General features: G+C 44.7%; 1 protein-coding gene across 1 annotated transcript; it reads right to left on the reverse strand.

The window, feature by feature from the left end:
- Window positions 1–2,463: 2,463 nt before the first annotated feature.
- On the reverse strand, window positions 2,464–8,754 carry LOC103177029 (serine/threonine-protein kinase pim-3). Its single transcript, XM_042335746.1, has 6 exons — window positions 8,546–8,754; window positions 7,560–7,666; window positions 7,337–7,387; window positions 6,182–6,545; window positions 4,140–4,316; window positions 2,464–4,039 (listed from the first exon to the last, which is right to left on the reverse strand). The coding sequence occupies exons 1-6, from the start codon at window positions 8,631–8,633 to the stop codon at window positions 3,855–3,857; spliced, it is 972 nt and encodes a 323-aa protein (XP_042191680.1). The 5' UTR covers window positions 8,634–8,754; the 3' UTR covers window positions 2,464–3,854.
- Window positions 8,755–9,040: the final 286 nt, after the last annotated feature.

Here is a 9,040-nt window from a genome sequence, read left to right on the forward strand (position 1 = left end):
CAGAATTAAGGAAGATATATTTTACGATGTGTTTAAGTTGCATTTGGTTTGGAGAGTAGTAACCTGCTGTTTACTATATTTGCACAAAATATAGTATGTCTTTGTATTGAAGCACATTTTGAATCAGCTGCCATGATTCTGTTGGCCAAGACATCGCCGCCTGCAGTTTTCAAGTAGTACTGCAGTCTGGTTGCCTTTTCACAAGCACATTTGGATGCAATTACTAGATAATGACAAGAAAGCCTGTTCAAGAGTTTGCCTTATTTTAAAAGGCCACAATCTAAGGCAGGATGCAAAATCTCCAAAATGTTTAATTACTTTAATTAATGGTTTCTTCAATGGGGTAGTAGATAAAATAAATCAACCTAGTATGACATTTATCCATATCGACCAAATAAATTTGATTCTCAGCCTGTGCTAACTGAGTTAGCTGATTGTAACTGAGTTTGCCGACTGTACCTGGGGATGTACTTGAGGCCTTAGCGTCTCTAGCCTGGGGAGTGGAAAACTAGTCAAGAGCTCCTGTTCCTGACCACCATCCATTGACCCCTGCTGGAAAATGTACTTGTGTGCATGTCAGTTGAGGTCAGCATTGCACTTGCCTCTGATGCCCTTAGTGGTCAAATAGCTTGTCAACACTCAGCGTCCAGGCTCAAGGGAAAGAATCACCACTTGGTGATATACTGGAAGGCACATGATGCCTGTAGTATTGCATGAGCAAGAGCCATCAGTCAGAAAAGGGGAGAAAATTGTCAATTTAACAGCTGCATACCATTGAGCCATATGGCTGAATAGAAGTATGGGGAATTACTTTTCACAAATAAACCCCATCATCCAATCAAACGCCAAATGTCAATTCTCAGAAACTTATATCCTGCAATGTAATAATAAAAATCCTTGCTTTTGTCATAGTGCTTTATCACGTCTTTGAGACGTCTCAAAGCGCTTCACAGAATATACTATAAAGTGTATTGACTGTGTATTTTCTGGGCAAAATGCGGAAGCCAATTGCGCACAGACCACCTGCTTTAACATATATTTTCATGCTGAAACACCAGCTAAAAGAGAAATAAAAAAAATAATATGAGAATGGCTGTTAAGAAGCTCTATTTTATATTTTCTTATATTGACTGTACACTTTGTGGGTGAAACGCAGCAGCCAATTGCACACAGCAGTGACCCACAAACAGTCGTGGATGTAGCTTTTCTGACAATTTTGTGGTTTACATTTGACCAGCTACTATATATTCTGTTCACTTTTACTTGCATTTTCTTTATCTTAACCATTTCACAAACGCGTAGCCCTTTACACTTGACTTGTTCCATTGTCATTGTATCATGCTAGCACTCAGTATTTCACTATTTAAACTATTTCAGAGTAGCTGAACATAAGCATGTTCGCCCTGCCCCTTAATGTGTGAAACATAACTGCAGTTTTGCTTTATATTAATTTAAAGCATAAGCATGTAAATTCCATTGATGGTTAAGTGTTTTAGTGAGGCTTCTGTGAAGGATTTGATTATCAAGCCATAAATTTGCATTGCAGAAAACTTTATAACATTGTAATTGTCATCCCTTGGGAATAAAGGTATACATTCGACCCATTTTTCTCTCGAGTCGCAGACTCATGCAGGCACAGGGTATCCCCTGCTAATTCACCCAAATAGTAATGTTTCCTGTCTAAATTCCCCAGTGACAAATATTTCAGACCAGGATGTTATTTGCCTTGCCCTGTTGCACAATGTGTGATGCATAACCACAATTTTGCTTTATATCAATTTAACTCCAACTCTTCACACTTGACTTGTTCCATTCTTGTCCTACATGTATATGCCCAGCTATTCCAAAGTTCAGCAAGCAAAACTTGCTCTACTCCCAATGCCATGTTTGACAGATTCAACAGATCAGTCACCACTGGTCACTCTCCATTAAGCCTCATTACCCTCCCATACTTTCTCTTCAAAGCCAAAGGAAGGCAGCTTCAACTCACGTAGGGTTTGCTAAGCAGACAGGATCATACCTTCCTTTGCTGAATGAAACTGCTCAATCCAAAAAGAAAACTCAAAAGGCAGGTGCAACCCCTCCCATTTTTAAACAATTTTCATCCATATATTCACTGCAATTTCTTGAATGTTGAAGCAATAAGGTTTCAAACTTAAGTGTCTGATTGTAATGAGCATGATTGCAGTATTGTGATGAGAATAACTAGCAGTATTAGCACAAAAGGGCATTTCAGAAGGAAATCCTTTTATAAAGTAAGACTTTCCTCTTCGAACGTGCCTTCAGTCACCTCTCCTATTTTCAACTAAGCATCAAACCACACCACTGTTATATAAATACTAGTTGTTGTTGTATTTCCCTCCAGGAGTGGGAAAGAGAAGAAAAAGTTTATACCTAGACTGGACATGCAAACCTGTCATGCAGGGACCATTATTTATTCATGAAAGACACACACAATTGTGGTTTATATACAAAACATGAACTTTAATTGAAATGCTTGTATAAAAAAATATGTTCTCCATCCATCATTTATTTTGCACGGCTAATTTGGAAAAAAAAACTCCCCAAATCCAACTGCATAAATGCAACTAGATCAGGTGCACGAAACACAGCTATTGAAATAAACTTTTAAAAAAAGGTTGTGACTGACACTTGTTAACTTTCCTAAACCAATGATGGAGACTATACAACTTCAATAATTTAAAACCTTTCAAAAAAAACAAAAAAAAACAGCTTTACTTTACACTTCTAATACAAACAGCCATGGAGGACCTTGATTTGAACATCACCAAAGTCAGAGAAATGGAGGGGGAGATGGGGGAGGGAGGGGGAATAAAACCCATTCCATTGCCCTTTAAATAAAAAGGAAGCTTTTATACAGATGAGCTTTCACTCGCCTTCCAACCAGCATTGACAAACCACTGAACCCTGCACACGGTTAAACAAGGGAGAGAGAGAGGGGGGGAAAAAATAGGAATGCTGAAATAATACACCATGGATTGTCATCCATGGAGGCACAACAGCAGTGGGTGAAAAAAAAATGTAAAACAAATAAATTAAACAAATAAATAGCCACATGTGAAAACTGTGGACAGTCTAACTTTAGAACACAAATAAATAAAAACAAGGTTATAATACATAATGCAACCAAATTTACATTTCATACAATTTACAGTCTTGAAAGTGTCTTTGATTTGCATTGATTGTGCATACAACCATGCCCCGACATGCCTTGGCCACGTACAAACAAGACTCGCAGGTTGATGGAACGGTAGTAGGGGGGGAGAGGGCTTGAAAAGGGGGCTTCTGCCTAGTGGTTGCGATGACTGAAGAAAAAATAATCTTTTTATTAAAAAAAATGATAAACCAACATTGCTGGCAGACAAAAGTTCTTGACATCCCTGTACGCACCCTTTGCTGTGCAGGCTGAAGGATTCTAAGCAGCAGAAGATAGAAAGGGGAACAAAAGTATGTTCAAGTATTCCATCACCAGTGAATTGAAGCAGCTTTCAAAAGGCACTCAGAAAGCAAAGAACATCTAGTCCAGGCTCTATGAGAGCAGAGGTTTCATTGTTTGAAGGTCACGTTTTTTTTTCTGTGTTTAAAAAATAAAGGTCAGTCATTGCTAAGTACTGGTCTGCTTCTCTCAAACTGCAATGTTCCCCAAAGAAAACAAAATTTAGTTCAGAGCAGTAACCAGCAGTGAAAGCCAGATTTCCCCCTCCCACCCACCACCTGAAGAGGATTGCATGTCAACTGTTGTCAACTTTCACCCTCTTCCAAAAGTCAATAGGTGGTAACACCAGAGTCCTTTAGTGTGTTGCTCCTCTCCCACTGCAAGGCATTGCTACGCTTCACAGACTCTCCTTGCTTGAGCTTGTACTCGACGCCTCGTGGCCTAGGCTCAGCAGCCGAATATCACAGTCCTCGGTTTTAACCACTTCGGCCTTTCGCATCCAAGTGTGATCAAAGATCTGCTCAAGGGTGGGTCTCTCGGAAGGCCTCAATGCAAGGCACCACTTGATCAAATGTTGACATTCTGCAAAGGTAAGATGCAAAGAAATATCAAGACACTGAAACTTCAAAAATCTTGAAACCCAGCAAGTCAAGATAATTTGACGGCCCAAAACTGCACTCACCGGAAGAAATTCGCCTCCTGAAATAGGCTTGGCCACGTAAGATTTCGTCATCCTGTTCAAAGGGAATATCCCCACACACCATGTCGTACAGCAGCACTCCCAGGGACCACACCGTTGCGGATCTCCCGTGGTATCTATGGTAACGGATCCATTCTGGAGGGCTGTACACTCTTGTGCCTGCAAGAATTGAGACGGACAAAACGATTCAGCGAAACACACACCGTGCATCTCAAGCACTTGGAAAACTACCAGGCGGCGTGTACGAAGGCGAAAGTTTCTGCAGCGAGCGGGGTCCTTGAATGCATTTTTTTTCTGATAATATATATGTGTGTGCGTGTATATATATATATATATATACATACACACACACACAAATAAATGGAAGAGTCAGTAAGAGCAGGCGCGGGGCTGGAGGGCAGCTGCTGGCGCCGCCTTTGCAGACCAATGCCCTACAGTGAGACCGTCAGGTGACTCCTTTGTTTACAAACGTAAGGAAGTCCTGACACGTGGTGGGACTCTGCAGAGCCCAGTGACAGGGGACAGGGGGCGCTCGGAGTGTGGGGGGCGACCCCACTGCCCCTCTTCTCCACCCCCCCACCCCCCCCCCCCCCAGCCAGAGACGCTCCCTCGCATCCAACACTCACTGCACAGCTCAACGCCAACTGCCAGACACGAAACGGCAATAATAATACTTACATTGACAGTCAATTTTTTAAGGGAAAGAAAGAAAAAGCAGCTCCACCCCAACCCCTCCCGCAGACCCGGGTCATTTGCATTTTTTTTTAAATACAGCCCCCAAAAACGATGTATTCTATTTAAAACAAAGCGTTTGATTCGCGAGTGCCTGAGGGTGGGGGGTGAGGGGGGAGAGAGGGAGGGAGGGAGAGGGGGGGGCGGAGCTGCGTCTCTTAGAAACCACAAGCAAAACAGCAGCCAGCGGGGGGGGGCGGGGGGGGGCTCGGGTTTCACAACAAGGTTAGGTAACAGCGCCTCGTACACCTCTCACTGTACAACAGCTCCTCTTCCGAATGGGAATGCAAAGCGTTTGCATCGATTGCAATGGGGATCGGGCAAATATCAGCAGCTTTATCTCGGGAGAGCGCGGGGGAGGGAGATAGGGAAGGGGTGGGGGTGGGGGGGGGGGAGAGAGAGAGGGAGGGATGGGGAGAGAGGGGGCAAGAGTGAGATGGGAAGGAGGGAGGGGGGGAGAAAGAGGGAATTGAGCTAAAGGCTAGAGAAATGCATCTGATCCTCTCTTGATTCCCTGTCGCAATCTGAGGATAGCTACATATCTAATGGGGGGGGGGGGGGGGGCGTACCTGCCTGACACGAAGGTGGGCTGAGATAGTCGATGCTGGATTTCTAGGCTATTCTCTCCGTTTAAACATCGCCCCCTAGAGAGACCGACAGCGATGCTGATCTGATTTCTCACCAGAGCCCGACTCAGAGGATGAGGTTCCATCTTAAACTAACAGCACGACTTCAAAATGCGTCATTCGCTGGGGATCACCTTCACTGCGCTATGGGGATCGATTTGGAAAGGCGAGGGGGGGGGGGGGGATTGCAAGAAAAAAAATGCATTTGTGTATATCTATTTATATATACACACACACACACACAGGAACAAATCCCTGATCGATGGGCAGTTTGAAACGAAGAAAATTAAGCAAATTGTCTCGGACGTTTGCATCTTACGGGTGATGCTCTTTTATGTCATAGAATTTTTTTAAAAAGCCCCCCCCCAAAAAAAAATATATTTTTTAAAAAAAAGCAAATCTGCAGCAAATCATAAAACGAGCCGCGTCTTAAAGGGTTAAAAGCAGACTGCTGCAAAAATACGCATCGCTCCGGGGAGGGAGGGAGGGAGAGAGGGAGAGAGAGAGAGGGAAGGAGGGAGGGAGGGAGGGCGAGAGAGAGGGAGGGAGAGAGAGAGAGGGAGGGAGGGAACGAGAAACAAGAGAAATAAATAAATGCAAATTGAAGTAGGAATCCGTGTAATCTTTGTAAAAAAAAACATTAAAAAAGGGCTTGAAAAATCTTACCATCGAAGTCGGTGTAGACGGTGTCCTTGAGTAGAGCCCCGGAGCCGAAGTCGATGAGTTTGAGTTCCCCGGAGCGCAGATCCACCAGTAGGTTCTCATCTTTGATGTCCCTGTGGACCACACCGCTGCTGTAGCAATGTCTGACCGCCTCCAGCACCTGCCTGAAGAAGGCTCGGGCCAACTCCTCCTCCAGAGCCCCCTTCTCCGTGATGAAGTCGAACAGGTCCTTGACCAGCTCCGGCCTCTCCATGATCAGCAGGAAACCATCGGCTCGCTCGTACCAATCCAGCATCTTGATGACCCCTCGGAAACCACTGGCTACTTTCTTCAGCAGCACAATCTCCAGAGGCACCAGACTGCCGTTCTGCGCCAACACATGGGAGAGAGAAAGCAGCCAAGCGTGAGACAAGAGAGAGGGAAGAGGGGAAAACAACTACACACATTACATCCAAAACATTGCAACGTGTGTGTGTCCCCCCCCCCCCCATAGAAACACGTAAAAAACACTGGGAATTCAAGATGTCACGGTGATCCCATCATTAAAGTGCTGCCTGTACTCCACACTGCGAACACGCCCTTATACGTTTAATATAATTGTAAAAAAGGTGAGATATTTTGAAAGAAAGTTTACTCGCAACCACTTGCAACATTTGCTCAATTCATCTGCACTGATGCACGCGATGCAAAGGCATTATTTGAGTATATCCGCAGATGTAAGTTACTGGATTGGATTTAGACGTTAAAGGTGTGTGTGTGTGTGTGTGTTAGGGGGTGGAGAGAGAGGAGAAGGTTTTGTTTTAAAGTTAAATGAATTAATTAATATTTCCCAGATCTGGAGCCCATTTGTGTTTATAAATAGACGCGCTGTTCGAGGCTGAATGTTTTGGGCTACACTCCTGCAGTAGTGTTGGGCTCAGAGAGAGTGGAAGGTAAGGCAGGTTAAAAGACACTACAGTATTTTGAAAGACTCACCCCACCCTTCCCACAACTCAAAAAAAAATGCTCAAGCCTCGCGTTTGCAAACCCAAAACAGTCAAAAAGCCACCGAACAAATCGCATTGTGAAACGTGCGGAATTATAACTAAAATAAAACACAAGGGCTTTGATCCCGCCCCCGCCCCCCGCACCCACACCCACCCACAGACAGACACTTACCAGTGAGCCCCACTCGGTCACTCGCTCTCTTGCAACATGTTTAACAGCGACCTGCAGGGAGGGAGGGAGAGAGAGAAACGCACATTTAATGAATGCCACACGCGGAAAAAAATTGCAGCAAAACACGAGAGAGAAAAAAATGAAGTTTGTGCATAAAAAGCACGAGAGGGCTTCACTGGGAAGGAGTTAAATGAGGGAGAGGGGGAGTCCCCGACTCACTTACCGGGAGCCCGTCGCTGAGCCGCACACCGCTGTACACTGTGCCGAAGCCACCACTGCCCAGGACTGCCCCGACCTGATAGGCTTTCTCAAAGGGCTCTCGTTCCTTCACTGCAAAGGAGAAGGGAAGCAACATACTTTTAATGCAAAGGGGAACACACAGACACACACGCACACACACAACATGCACACATCATTTTTTTCCCCTCCTCTTTTGCATTCATCTGATCCTGGCGGAGTGTGTTTCAAGATGTGTGCGAGTGTTACGTGGAAATATATGGATGTGTGTGTGTGTGTGTGGGGGGGGGGAAGAGAGCTATTAAATAAGCTTTCTCAAAAAAGGCTCTCTCGTTCCTTCACTGCAATGCAAAGGCAGGAGAGGGGTTGGGTTGGAGGGAAACACTTTCGTGCAAGGAGGGCGGGAGGGAGGCAGAGGAGGGGGAAGGGGATATTATTTTCCTTTTGCATTTATCTTCTTCTGATGCTCGTGAAGAAGCTTTAAGTGAGAGCGAGCGTGTGAGAGTGAGTGAGTGAGTGAGTGTGCGTGTGATATATTGGGAGGGAGAGAGAGAGAGGGGGCTGGGGGGTGGGGGGGGGAGAGAGTAAATGAAATGCCAACTCCGGTAGATTTACGCACAACACAACACACACACACACACAGACGGTGCAATCCATAATCACAAACCACAACCCGCTCTCATCCATCCACACACACACACACACACACACACCAAAACACTGGGCTGCCCTGCCCGCCCCCACACCAACAATCTTTTTTTAAAAAAAACATATATATATATATGTATATATCACAACACTAATAATATATTCGATGCAAACATCTAAAAGTACAAACCATCTATATATAAATCTATTGCTATATATATCTATCTGTTTATCTATCCCTATCTATATATAGAAACAGCATATATTTAATTAAATGCAATAATAATAATAATAATGATAAGCATGCGCCAGGCTGGCTCGTACCTTGCTGTAACTGGATTTTAACGGGCAGGTCCATGCTGGTGGGGCTGCAAATGTGAGCAAACGATCCGATCTTTTTGGAGAGTAGCATCTCAATTAGAGGGAGGGAGGGTGTGGGTGTCTGTGTGTGTGTGAGTGAGTGAGTGAGTGTGGAGGGTCAGGGGGTGGGGGCTGTTGCTGATGATAGTGAGAGGTGGTGGTGCTGAGGGGGGGGGGGGGGGGGAGATTATCCTCTCGAGCTGGTTAACAAAAAACACAGAGCAAGTCGAGAAGCAGCGAGAGATTGAAATGTGTATATGTGTGTGTGTGGGGGGGGGGGGGGGGGGGGGGAAATAAAATAATAATAATAATAATAATCCCTGCGTTCAGTTCAGTTCAGTCCAATAACTGTGTGGTTTTGCGGAGTGAGTGATGTGAGTGAGTGACACCTCTCACACTCACTCACAGAGAGAGAGAAAAGATAAATAACAATTAAAGCAAATCGAGGAATTTTCCACC

Source organism: Callorhinchus milii, unplaced genomic scaffold, assembly GCF_018977255.1.
Source record: "Callorhinchus milii isolate IMCB2004 unplaced genomic scaffold, IMCB_Cmil_1.0 Scaffold5, whole genome shotgun sequence".
Taxonomy (NCBI): domain Eukaryota; kingdom Metazoa; phylum Chordata; class Chondrichthyes; order Chimaeriformes; family Callorhinchidae; genus Callorhinchus; species Callorhinchus milii.

Coding starts and splice junctions, on each gene's coding strand:
- LOC103177029 (XM_042335746.1), bottom strand. CDS start 8,633: ATGCTACTCTCCAAAAAGATCGGATCGTTTGCTCACATTTGCAGCCCC. Junction 7,667..8,545: donor TAAAATCCAGTTACAGCAAG/GTACGAGCCAGC, acceptor TCTCCTTTGCAG/TGAAGGAACGAGAGCCCTTT. Junction 6,546..7,336: donor TGACCGAGTGGGGCTCACTG/GTAAGTGTCTGT, acceptor GTGTTGGCGCAG/AACGGCAGTCTGGTGCCTCT.